At 35.6% G+C, this 14,098-nt stretch overlaps 1 protein-coding gene across 1 annotated transcript in view; it reads right to left on the reverse strand.

The window, feature by feature from the left end:
- DIAPH2 (diaphanous related formin 2) overlaps positions 1-14,098 on the reverse strand; it is an 803,657-nt gene that overhangs the window by 554,683 nt on the left and 234,876 nt on the right. Inside the window, exons 15-16 of the mRNA XM_069462797.1 lie at positions 10,237-10,341; positions 5,323-5,640 (exon numbers count right to left, since the gene is read on the reverse strand). Coding sequence (XP_069318898.1) covers positions 5,323-5,640; positions 10,237-10,341 — 423 coding nt within the window. The remainder of the gene's footprint in view (positions 1-5,322; positions 5,641-10,236; positions 10,342-14,098) is intronic.

The following is a 14,098-nucleotide window of genomic DNA, read 5'->3' on the forward strand; positions in this document are numbered from 1 at the left end:
AGGGAAATCCTCAGCCCTGAAACCAGCCAGGTGACAAAAAGCAGCCTGTACCCTAAAATAAATAAATTCGTAAGGAAGTCTGGCCATAAAGGTTGTAGTCCTTGGTCAATTCCTGTGACAGTGCTTGCAAGGAGCCGGTAGGCCTGGGGTGCACGTGACCCTGTGAGACACCAGTGGTGGCGGCTAAGCCAGTGCCTATGTCACACCTCCCCAAACTCCTGGCAGTTCAGCTCAGGGACAGTCTTTTTCCATATGGGGAAAAGAAAGAAACAAATTCAAAGGACTTTGTTTTGAAATTTGGGTATCAGCTCAGCAACTTTAAAGTACCAAGTAGACTCCTGAAGCCTCTGATTCCAGGCCATAGTTCCTGGATGGCATTTCTAGACTCTCCCTGGGCCAAAAGTAAAGATGCTACCCTGAAGGCAAGGACACAGTCCTGGCAAGATCCACCACCTGGTGACTAAAGAAGCACTTGGGCTGTGAATAAACATCAGAAGTAGCCACGAGCTTTGGGCAAGACTGAGTTCTGGTGTGACAAGGCCTAGTCCCGGCTGCAGTGGCCATGAGGGAGTGCCCATATTCCTCCTCCCTCAACTGCACCAGCCCAGCACAGAGAGTGAGGGAAGAGAGTGAGAGACTTTGCCTGGTAATCCAGGGAATTATCCTGTATCTAAACAAAGTCCACCAGGGAAGCACCACCAGAAGCCTACAAGAGTCACAGCATTATTGGGCTTGGGGCACTCCTAGTGTTGATATGGCTATAGTGACCAAAGACTTAGATCACAACACTCAATTCCCTTTGAGTATCTGGAAAGCCTTCTTGAGGAGGACAGGTTCAAACGAGCCCAGACTGCAAGAAAATACATACCTAACCCTTCAATTCCCACAAATCGACAAACATCCACAAGCATCAAGAACATCCAGGAAAAACATGACCTCATGAAACAAACTAAATAAGGTACCAGTGACCAATTCTGGAGTGATGGAGATATGTGACCTCTCAGACAAAAAATACAAAATAGCTGTCCTGAAGAAGCCCAGTGAACTTCAAGACAACACAGAAAATGAATTCAGAAGCCTATCAGAGAACTGTAACAAAGAGATTGACATAATAAAAAAAAATCAAGTAGAAATTCTGGAGCTGAATAAACTCAAATGACAAACTAAGAAATGCATCAGAGTCTCTTAGCAGCAAAACTAACCAAGCAGAAGAAAGAATTAGTGAGCTTGAAGACAAGCTATTTGAAAATACAGTCAGAAGAGAAAAAGGGGAAAAAAATGAAAAAGAATAAAGCACATTTATAGGATCTAGAAAATAGCCTCAAAAGGGCAAATGTAAGAGATATTAGCCTTAAAGAAGAGATAGAGAGAGAGGATGGGGTATAAAGTTGATTCAAAGAAATAATAGAGAATTTCTAAACCTAGAGAAAGATATCAATATTTAGGTACAAAAAGATCATAGAACAAGAAGTAGATTTAATCTAAACAAGACTACCTCAGGGATTTAATAATCAAGCTCCCAGAAGTCACCAATAAAGAAAAGGTCCTAAGGGAAGTAAGAAAAAAGAAAAAAAAAATAACATATAAAGGAGCTCCAAAATGTCTGGCAGCAGACTTCTCAGTGGAAATCTTATAGGCCAGGAGAGAGTGGCATGACATATTCAAAAGCCTGAAGGAAAAGAACCTTAACCCTAGAATATTATATCCTGCAAAAATATCCTTCAAATGTGAAGGAGAAATAAAGACTTTCCCAGACAAACAAAAGCTGAGGGATTTCATCAGTACCACACCTATCCTACAAAAAATGCTAAAAGAGCGAGAACATCTTCAGTAATACCCCCAAAACACAGGCAATCAAAGCAAAATTGGACAAATGGGATCACATCAAGCTAAAAAGCTTCTGCACAGCAAAGGAAACAATCCACAAAGGGAAGAGACAACCCTTTTGTTGTCTTGCGACATGAGAGAAAATACTTGCAAACTACCCATCTGATAAGAGATTAATAACTAGAAAATATAAGGAGCTCCAACAACTCAATAGGAAAAAAATCAAGTAATCTGATTAAAAAATGGGAAAAGGATGTGAATCGACATTTCTCCAAAGCAGTCATACAAGTTTCCAACAGGTATATAAAAAAATGTTCAACATCATTAGTCATCAGAGAAATGCAAATCAAAACTACAATGAGATATCATCTCACCCCAGTTAAAATGGCTTTTTTTTTTTTTTATCAAAAACACAGGCAATAACGAATGCTGGTGAGGATGTGGAGAAAGGGGAACCCTTGTACTATATTTGTAGGAATGTAAATTATTGCAACCACTTTGGAAAACACTATGGATTTTTCCTCAAAAAACTAAAAATAGAACTACTGTATGTTCCAGCAATCCCAATGCTGAGTATATATCCAAAGTAGGGGAATTCAATATATCAAAGAGATATCTGTTCTCCCATGTTTATTGTAGCACTATTCACAATAGCCAAGATTTGGAATCAACCTAAGTATCCATCAATGGATCAGTGGATAAAGAAATTGTGGTACATATACACAATTGAATATTATATAGCCTTAAAGAAAGAATGAAATCCTCCCACTTGCAACAACATGGATGGAACTTCAGAACATTATGTTAAGTGAAAGAAGCCAAGCACAAAAAGACAAATCTCGCATGTTATCACTCATATGTGGGAGCTAAATATTAAAAACAATTGATCTCACGGAGAAAGAAAGTAGAATAATGGTTATCAGAGGCTGGGAAGGGTAGTAGGAGGGGGGGATAAAGTGGGGATGGTTAATAGGTACAAAAATATAGTTAGTTGGAATTAACAATATTTGGTAGCACAACAAAGCAACTATAATTGACAATAAATTAGAGTATACTTTATAATAACTAAGAGAGTGAAATTAGAATGTTCCTAACAAAGAAATGATAAATGGCTGAGGTGATGGATCCCCCATTTATTTTGATTTGATTAATTCACATTGTATGTCTGTATCAATGTACACTGTACACTATACACATGTACACTGCAAATATATGCAACTATTATGTACCTATAAATATAAAAAAATCATGAAGGCAAAGTCATTTACAACAGTTACAAAAAATATATATAAAATACCTAGGAATCAATTTAAGCAAAGTGAAAGATCTCTACTAGGAAAACTACAAAATGCTGATAAAATTTAAGAGGACACAAACAAATAAAAAAGAATTCTATGCTAATAGAATAAAAAGAATTTATATTGTTTAAATGACTATACTATCCAAAGCAATCTACCAGTTCAATGCAACCCCGATTAAAATACCAATGACATTCTTTACAGAAATAAAAAAAAGAATTCTAAATTTCATATGGAACCAAAAAAGAGCCCAAACAGCCAATGCAATCCTGAGCAAAAACAACAAAACTGGAAGCATCACACTGGCCAATTTCAAAATGTATTACAAGGCTATAGTAACCAAAACAGCATGCTATCACTATGAAAACAGGCACATAGACCAATGGAACAAAATAGAGAACCCAGTAATAAATCCATGTATTACAGCCAACTGATTTTTGCCAAAGGTGCAAGAACCTACATTGGGGAAAGGGTATCCTTTTCAATAAATGCTGCTGGGAAAACTGGATATTCACATACAAAAAAAAAAATGAAACTAGATCTGTATCTCTCACCATATATAAAATCTCAACTCAAATGTATTAAAAACTTAAACATAAGACCCCAAACTATATAACTACTAGAAGAAAACATAGGGAAATACTCCAAGACATTGGTCTAGGCAAAAATTTTAAGGCTAGGACCTCAAAAGCATAGGCGACAAAAACAAAAATAGACAAGTGGGACTATGTTAAACTAAAAAGATTCTGCACAGCAAAGGAAACAATCAACAGAGTGAAGAGACAATCTGTTGAATAGGAGAAAATATTTGCAAACTCTTGATCCAACAAAGGACTAATATCCAGAAAATACAAGGAACCCAAACAACTCAACAGCAATAAAAACCAAATAATCTCATTAAAAAGTCGGAAAAGATCTGAACAGACATTTCTCAGAAGAATGGCCAACATGTATATGAAAAAATGCTCAGCATCACTACTCATAAGGGAAATGCATGTCAAAACCACAATGAGATATCATCTTATCCGAGTTAGAATAGCTATTATCAAAAAGACAAAAAATAACAGATGCTGGCAAGGAAATGGAGAAAAGGAAACTCTTATACACTGTTGGTGGGAATGTAAATTAGTACAGCCATGATGGAGATTTCTCAAAAAAACTAAAACTAGAACTACCATATGATACAGCAATCCCATTACTAGGTTATTTATCCAAAGGAAAGGAAATAAGTATATTAAAAGGATGCCTGCATACCCGTATTTATTACAGCACTATTCACAATGGCAAAAATACAGAATCAACCTTAGTATCCATCAACAGATGAATGAATAAAGAAAATGTAGTGTATATGCACAATGAAATATATATTTTTGGGCCACAAAAAAAGAATGAAGTCCTGTCATTTGCAGCAACATGAATGGAATTGGAGGTTATAATGTTAAGTGAAATAAGCCAGGCACAGAAAGACAAACATTGTATGTTCTAACTCATTTGTGGGAGCTAAAAAAGATTTGATGGAGTTAGAGTGCAGAATGATAGTTAACAGAGGCTGAGAAGGGTGTGGAGCTTGGAGGATGAAGAGACATAGGTAAATCGGTACAAATATACGGTTAGATAAAAGGAATAAGTAAGTTCTCACGTTCAATAGCACAGTAGGGTCACTACAGTTAACAACAATGTATTTAATATTTCAAAATATCTAGAAGAGAAGATTTGAAATGTTCCCAACACAAAGAAATGATAAATATTCGAAGTGATAGATATTTTAAATACCCTGACTTGATCATTACACATTCTATGCATGTATCAAAATATCACATGTACCCCATAAATATGTACAAATGTATATCAATAAAAAAATTGGAAAAAAGAAAGGTATAGTACTTAACAATGATAAAAGAATCAAATTGTTTTTCATCTGTTGATATATTGCAAATATTATTCTCTACACCACTTTGATTTTCCTTTTGCCTTCTTCATAATTTCAAATTATCTGGGGAGTTTCCAGTTATCTAGATATTGAACTGAAAGATGGACATGAGATGATAAGCTCTTAGCAAAGCTCTTAGGAAAGCAAAAGAGTCAGTAGTCATAATCTCAAACATCATACAAAACTTACGCATAGCAATGTAGTTATTTACACATAAATGATCAACCATGGCTAGATAAAGTCAAAAAACTCTAGTTAAAGTATTACCTTTGACCAATTGATTCTCTTCATGGAAACTTCAGGTTTGTATAATTTTTTCTGCTTCATTCCATAAGGTAGATCAAATGATGCTCCTGGGGGAGGAGGAATTCCTCCAAGGGGCGGTGGTGGAGGGGGTCCCCCAGACAAAGGTGTTGGTAGTCGTATCCCACTCATTCCGGGTAAAGGAGGAGGGGGAGGAAGAGGAATTCCTCCAGGTAAAGGTGGTGGTGGTGGTGGAGGTGGTGGTAGAGGTAGCCCAGCTACTGGCAATGGAGGTGATGGAGGATGGCCTACATTTCCTGATGAAGCTGAGAGTCCATGTCCCTGAAATATAAATAACCCAAGTTAAATGATTCTAAAATATAGCACAAAGAATACATACTGGTAGACATTTGTGGTTTACAATTATATATACCTTATTTAATTTTTAAGATTATATACAGTTTATTTAGAAGTTGCTAAATACTTAAGATATTTAGCAACATCTATGGGTTTAATGGTATTAATATGTGAAAAAGAGTTGTGTAGATTTTTGATAAGCATTATAAACTCTAAACGATGACTAATTCTGCTAATACACTAATGCTAGGAAAATTGGCATCCTCCAAAATTTTGTGAAATATTCTTCCAAAATAATGAAAAATTACCTTTCACTATAAATATATGCAAAGAAGTACTATATATGGCTTGCATCTATTAGACTACTTGGTTTTGAATATGGGATAATCATAACACAAGGTTATGGACTCAATTCCCTTGGGGGCCAATTAGCTTTACACAAAGAGTGTGTTTCATAGCACCAGTAACTTCACTATCTTCTAATACCAGTAATTAATACTAAATAGCGTTCATTTGCATAGTAATATATGCTTATCAACATTTTTACATTTATTATTTCTTTTGATCTTTATTATAACCCTGCAATGTAGATAGGCCATTTTAATCTGACCTTATCACATTGTTTATAGATGAGGAAACTGTAACTGAAAAAAAGTTAAATGACTACTCAAAGGTCACAGTGTGAAATGTGATTAGGATTTCAATGTGGTTCTTATCACACCCAAGGTAGTCCTCTTTCCACTATAATAAGCTATATCTTCATGAAAAGGTGTCATTTGTCATGCGAATTAATTCAAACAGATCAGATTATGAGGAGAGTATCACATTTCTACTGTCAGAAAGTAACTTCAAGCTTGTTTTCTAAAGACAATGGATAAGAGATGAAGGAGAACAGTGCAGTCCATATTGTCTTCTTTTTTGATGATTAATCTGTACCTATTTCTTTAAACCATTACTGATCACATGGTTTACTTTCCTAAATAAATGAATATAAAATTGGAGCTGTTCATTATAAATATTCCTAAGAAACCACTACCAATGAGCAGACATACCTTGCAATCAAGATATGACATTAGATTAACTGAATGAAAGGTTTAAAACTAAGGACAACATCTCTTGATATGGTGTATTTATTTTGTGAGACAGTCCTCTTACATTTATTAATACAAATTTTCGACTTGGACTATTTGTGCTAACTAAACTTAGAAGTATCTTAACTAAAAAAGTTGAAGCATATTTTTGGAACAATGAATTTTTTTAAAGGACTGACCTATTTACAAAAATATTAAAAATTAATGCTCATAGGTAGACATAATTATAGAAATGTTTCCCATAATATTCACTGTACACTAAATATTTTATTCACATAAGTGAATGTTTATGTTTGTATATCCACTATACAACTAAAGTGCTTCTATATTTAATAAATGACAATTTTCTCCTGGAATGTAATCCTCTCTGAGGTTAGAAAGAATTATAAGACAGGATTAAAATAAGCAAAATTCTTTTATTTCTAATGCAGCAAAACCATAGAAAACAGTCTGACTTTTACAGTCTTGATTGAGATCACACAAATTGTGGGGAAAATTAAAAGTACAGGAAATTAGTAATTTATCCAACAAGTTCTGTGTATGAATGGATTTTCTGCATGCTTTGAAAAGAAAAATGTGTCTCATTTTTATTAACAGACAATAAAATTAATGTACATTTGTAAGCATCAATTTTTTGCCTGTATTAGATCATATTTATGTTATGAAACTTGTACAATCACAAAATGATATTATTTAAGATTTTACTCAAGATAAATATATATTTTACAAATTTAATAAAGAATCTCAAATGTTTAAATACCACCAGTCTTTAAAAATCAAATCATATCAGCCTGTTCTTCCCTCCCATGAACAATGAGGAATCAAACAATTAAATTAGGCTACAACATAGTATTGTGCATTAAATATGGCAAATGAATAATTGAATATTTGACACCATTTTGGGTGCACTAGAGAGTGCTATGTGACTGTACTTTTATAGTTAATTTAGCAATAAATAAGCAGCTACTCACTAAGTAGCACGGCCCTGTGCTATGTGGAGTAGGCCCTTGAATAAAAATAAGAAATACACTGTCCTCAAGCTGTCTATGTCTGAGTGGAAGAAACAGAGCAGGCATACAAACAAATATCATATGAATGGTCTAAAAAAGTGGTTTGAAAGTTCAGAGAAATTCCCCAATGGAGTTTTTGGTGAAGCTTTCCAAAGGATGTCTTACTGAGCTTCTTTTCCTTAGAGGATATGTTTTACATGCACAGATGAGCAAGGGAGGGCATTTCTGACAGAGAATAACATATGCCAACATTTCTCAACTAAGCTGGATTAAAACACTATTTCCAGGAGATGTTAATAGGTATTCTGAGATAAAGGGTGCTGTCGACAAATGAATCTGGGAAAGCCGTATGAAAAAGAGGTAGACAAGTTTCTTCAATGTAAAAACATCTTGGACCCTTTAATATGCTAATGAGTATTATGAATCTCCAAGAGGAGAATTTCATGTGTACCCAATTTATTGGACTACAGAATGCTTTCCTTATGAAAAACCTATTAGCATCTGTGTAACTAATGTCTGGGAACTGCTGGCAAAAGGAAAAGTGCGGAGACAGTAAGTTCCGAATGCGAAGGGAGGAAAGGTGACTTAGCTGCAACAGAGGCTGTAGTTAGGGGAGCAATCATAGCCTAGGCTGCAAAGGGGAGATAAGGGAGCCCATGCCAGAAGGCCTTAAAATTCCTGGTAAGGAGATTTTATTTAATCCTGACTGCAACAGGCAGCCATCGAACATATTAAAGCCTGGAGTGACAATAATCAGGGCAGTGTTTTAGGAAGATTAATTTGCCACTGACATAAAGGATGAATCTGAGGAGGAAGAGACGATAGGCAAGAGAAAAGTTTTGAAAACAATGGTAATAGTCCAGGGAAGATGAAATGAGAGTGAACCTGGGGGGTTCTGGGTTTTGATGCAAGGTGGGGGAGGGGAAGTCAGAGAAAGAACAGACATAAAACAGTGACCAGCTTAATTTGTCAGGAGGAGAGGCAGGGAAAAGGGAAAGAAAACTCCAGCTTCACTGTCTTAAAAAAATGGTAGTAAAATTTAAACAAGAATGGACACCAAGCTGATTTGAGGAAAGAAAGGAGACCGCAAACACTGAGTTTGATTTCAACATGCAGCAGGAACTTCCTATGGGGCTAGCTGGACACAGAAGACAAACCCAAGAGAATTGACACCTACTGAAAGGTGGTATTTGAATGTATGATACCGAATGGGATATTAGAGCAAGGATATACAGTGAAAATAAAAGAGCAGAGAACAGAACATTGTAGAACATTATCATTTTGGGGAAGAAAATATAAAGAGAAACTGAGTTCTCAAACATGTAGAAAATGAAGTTAGATGAGTGAGAGAGAGAGAAAGAGAGAGAGAGAGAGAGATTGATTTAGTGAAAGAAAAAGATCAAGGCAGGCTAAGGTAGGAAAAAGCCACCATATTGGGTACTTTGGAGTTTACTGGTGATTTTTAAAGTAGTTTTTCAATAGACTGATGAAAACAGACCCAGTCAATCAACAAACACCTACTGAGCACCCACTATGTTAAGATGTCATCTTCAATTTTTTTTTTTTTTTTTTTTTGAGACAGAGTCTTGCTTTGTTGCCTGGGCTAGAGTGCTGTGGCGTCAGCCTAGCTCACAGTAACCTGAAATTCCTGAGCTCAAGCGATCCTTCTGCCTAAGCTTCCCGAGTAGCTGGTATTACAGGCATGTGCCACCATGCTCGGCTAATTTTCTCTATATATTTTTAGTTGTCCAGCTAATTTCCTTATATATATATATATATATGTATATATACATATACATATATATATATTTTTTTAGTAGAGACAGGATCTCATTCTTGCTCAGGCTGGTCTCGAACTCCTGAACTCAAAGGATCTGCCCACCTCGGCCTCCCAGAGTGCTGGGAATACAGGTGAGAGCCACCGCGCCCGGCCTTCAATTTCTTAATATTCATTTAAGACATAAAGTATGTTGAGGAGAGTACTTAATCAGTTCTGAAGTTTAGACATCCTAATTAAGAACTTAAGTGTATATGGGAGTATGTGATCATAGGGAATGTAGGTGGAAATGCAAAGTTTACAGATTTTGAAATGATTTTATTTGAGATTTAAAGAGATTTCAAGAAGCTGTTGGGATAATTACAATTAATGAGCATTTCCACATTCTTTTTGAAAGAAAATACTATGCACCCAATTTTTCAAATCATCATAAAAATTTCATCTCAAAAACAGTTTTGCCTGTGTAATATATTCTGTTAAAAAATATTCAGGGCAGTTTGAGCAACTAATGCCTTATTTTTTTTCCCCAAACATTAAAATGATTTATTGTCCTGGAAAATCAATCTGTAGAGTTATTTCAACTAAAATGTAAAACTGCCAAAAAGTCTGCTTCTGGTCACATTTTTCCTTCTATCTAACAAGATAATTTTCTACCACTGAACTCACTGTGACATGACACAAAGTCTATATCTTCTTTCATTACCTGGGTTCGAAGTTGCTGGATTTCTGTTTCAAGTTCTTTGATTTTTTCTTCTCTTTTTTGAAGCTCAGCTTGAGCTTCCTGTCGAGCTGTGAATTCTTCATCGAACTGCAATGATCACCACCATAAATGTATGGTTAATACTATAGTTGTGAGAAAGCTTTAAACAACGTTATGTATTAAATAAGTAGAGCAATTTCTGCTTAGCTAAATTCCCAGATCATTCAGAAAAATCAGAGCTCTTGATTATTTTCATGACAATTAAGTACCCCTGTGAGGTGGGGTATTGCTGGTGGTAGTAGTGGTAGTAAAGAAGAAATATGCTCCCTACCCAAGGTGAGCAAACCCATTTTCACTTCTGAAAAAACAAATACAAAAAAAAAAAAAAATGCTAGACCGAGAAGTCTCTCTTCACATATAATGGGCATTTTTATTATTTTGTCATTGAAAATTCAATTTCAGAATAATTTTTAAAATGTTTCATCCCATACTTTTAAGTTTAATGACTTAGAAAAGGAAGTCTAAAAATATGCCCTCAAACAGTTTCAACTCCTTAACTACATTTAATCCTGAAAAGAAACTGCACTTTTAGAATGCTCAAATGAATGTACATTAATACCAACTGGAATATTTCTATCGTAATCTTAAGTTGCCTAGCATCCCAAAAGCGGTGCTCCAGAAAGTCTGACAGTAGAATGATATGTGCTGTAATAGCATTCTCCTTCAGATGGTTAACCAAAACTCTTGTATAACATGTTATAAGAGGTAAAATGAGAGGTTAAAATATGGTGTGCTAAGCCAAACAGACTGCCTAAATGGTGAATATTCATTTGCTGCATCCTGCTCCAGCCCTTTCCTCAGACAGGGCTCCAAGAAGGCACAAATCAGCCTGCATATTTACAGTGAATACTGCCTAGGTCCAGCTATAGAACATTTTATTTGCCTTTTATTGTCAAAGTCACCTCAATGACTTCAAAGTCATTTTAGAAGTCTATACATTATTCCAACAATGTTATTTCTATTTCTAAAAGTGATGTATCTTACTGTCCCGAATTGTCTTTAGCATTTGTGGAACAATACAAAAGTATGTTCACTGTTAATACATATTCATCTGCATAGTAGATTTGACCTTTGGAAATGATAAAATGCCATGCTGATCTAAGTCTGAAGAAAGAGTGGGTAAGCACACTGGATAATAACAGTGTTTGGGTCAAACCTGAAATACTACTTGGTAATGCTTTTATTCATCTCTGTTTGAGTCACTGGAAAATGTCCCACAGAAGCTGGTCCAAATTTTCTCTAATCTCTTTAAATTTAAAACTCATTCCAGATCCTAGGGGTGAAGGATCCATAAATCCTTCAGTCAATGATCTTATTTTCCTAGTTCACTAAGGTAGATGTCCTCCAGTGTGAGTTTGTTTGCCTTCACTACTATCCATGTTAAGATTTCTCTAAATCTATACTCCCATTTCCTCTGCCAAAGTTCGCTTCTTCCTGTGTGTTTCTCAAACATGATGTCTACACAAGCACACTGTATATAATTTTTCTCTATAAATGGACTTTTGGTACATTTGAAGAGAGGCACACGATGCTTCTGCTTTTAATTTAAAATGATGTTTATCTATAAATATATAGAATAGGAATCACAGAAGCCTAAAATATGTGAGCTAGAAGAGGTCTTCTTCTAAGTCCATTAATCTTACCCTCTCCTTTAAATGATAAAGCAACCAAGATCCAAGTAGTAAGCGGCTTCCTTAAAGTCAGAGCTAATTAGTGGAAAAGCTGAGATCAGATCTTATAACTACTGCCTCTCATTCTAGCACTTTTAAAAAAATGACTTTATATTGCCTCTTAAAATGACCCAGAACAAGAGAATATGTGCAGCTAACCAGTGGGAGACCATATATATTTTTTCATTGTAAATGTTGGTGATGAGACTAAAGCATAAAACACTGAACTTTCTTTTCTATTATTTCAAGACTCCTTTTCCCATAATGTATGCTTACAAAAAATTTTACCAGACAGATAATCACAATTTGCTCCAGTCTTGTGTTATCTAATCACAGTGCCAGCCAAAAATTAAGGAGATTCTAAGATTTTCAAAGGGAATATTAAATATGCTACTTAAAATGAGAACATTAGAAATATAAAGGTCTATTAATCAAAAAGCATGCATTTTCTTTCACCAGTAAAAGTGACAGCTTCACACAAACATTTTATGCTCAAGCTCTTAAAATCTATTCTAGTAACTGAAAGAGCAAAGACATTTCTTCAGATGCCCTGAAGTAACTTCAGTAATACTCTATAATTTCTAGAGTGATAGCAAAAGTGATTATCTAATCTCCAAGGTAAGTCATAACTTTGAAGAGACAGCAATATGTAAGCACTTTATCTTGCTGTCAGAAGGCTGAAAACTAGAGAGCTTTTAGACTTGTGCTTCAACCTTCTCCCTGCACCCAACAGGACAGAAATAGTACACTAATGTTTAACAAGATCCAGAACAAAAGAAAGAAACTTTTGGTAGAAGCTAATAAAATTGTAGCTATGCTTTCATGAAACAAGGAAAAGATAATCTTAGATATAAATAAAATTAAGATATTCATAAAGCTGGCATTTACTCAAAGGCATTTATATAAGATATTAACACAGAAAGAAAGGGATACTGTGGGGAGTTAGCTACGCTCCCCGCAAAAGTTCAGGTCCCTCAGACAGGGGTCGTCGCAAAGGATGAAAAAATAGTAGGAAACAGAAATAAAAATAATACACAGAGCCAAAGATATAGTTTATAAAGATTTATGAAGATAGACATAGCAGGGTGCTTCTCTTCCCACGCAAATGCAACCCAGACTGAAGTTTTACACAGATACTTATAGGGCAGATACAGGTTCTCGGTTGCCAAGGGCAACGGGATTTACATAATGATAGGTAGTTTGGTTTAGGGTCAAAGTCTTCTAAAAGGCTACTACAGATCCTTAAACTAACCCTATCTAGGTGAACAATGAGTTATAAAATCTTCTTAGGGCAAACTTCTAAGTTTTATGATAAGGCTATTACTTTAGCAAAAACAGAGACATCATGGCTCTGGTTATTGTGTATTAGAACAGAGATTTCAGAAGTCAAGCACAAGCTGTCTCTTATGCTATTTACTTTAACTGCATGGTTTCCTCTGGGCCTGGCTTGGCTCAGGCAGCATATCTTATGATCAGCTGTCATCTCTGGTGGCCTGTCTTTGTTGATCAGCTCCGGCATCCCATGGCTCTAGGCAAGACCTACTTTGTCTTTCAAAACAGGTGAGAGCCACAGGCAGGGATTGCAGGTCCCCTTGGAAAACAGCTGCTACTGACCATTGAGACGCCCTCCTGAGGCGAGGCAGCTTTTGATATGCGAACTAACACGTTTACATTTTCCTATAGGGCAAAGCCTTGCAAGACTTCTGAAATCATATCTGTCTCTAAAAATATATGGGGCATTTCTATAAATCAATATTTCTTAGGCTCAACATCATACCACAGAGTTTACCAAGCCTACATGAAGTAGCCGCATCATCTTAAAAATGGTAATTACAAAATTCAAAGAAGCTAAGTCTAAGCAGAGAGGTGGAGAGGGACAGGGAGAGAGAGAGAGAGAACATTTAAACATTCTGTTGCTGTCAATAGCACTGACTTTAAAGACCATAACAGATAAGACTAGCTAAGTATGTCATAGTTCTCCAAAGACCTACCTATTGCAAATAAGAGCTACAGGAAAGCAATGGGGGAATTTATTTTGGTTGATTGCTTCTAACTACATGCTTTCAATAACCTAATTTTATTTCATTTATCACTTTGGTATAATATGGCTAGTGTTTTTCTTCCATAATGGATTA

This window comes from Eulemur rufifrons, chromosome 30 (genome assembly GCF_041146395.1).
Source record: "Eulemur rufifrons isolate Redbay chromosome 30, OSU_ERuf_1, whole genome shotgun sequence".
Taxonomy (NCBI): domain Eukaryota; kingdom Metazoa; phylum Chordata; class Mammalia; order Primates; family Lemuridae; genus Eulemur; species Eulemur rufifrons.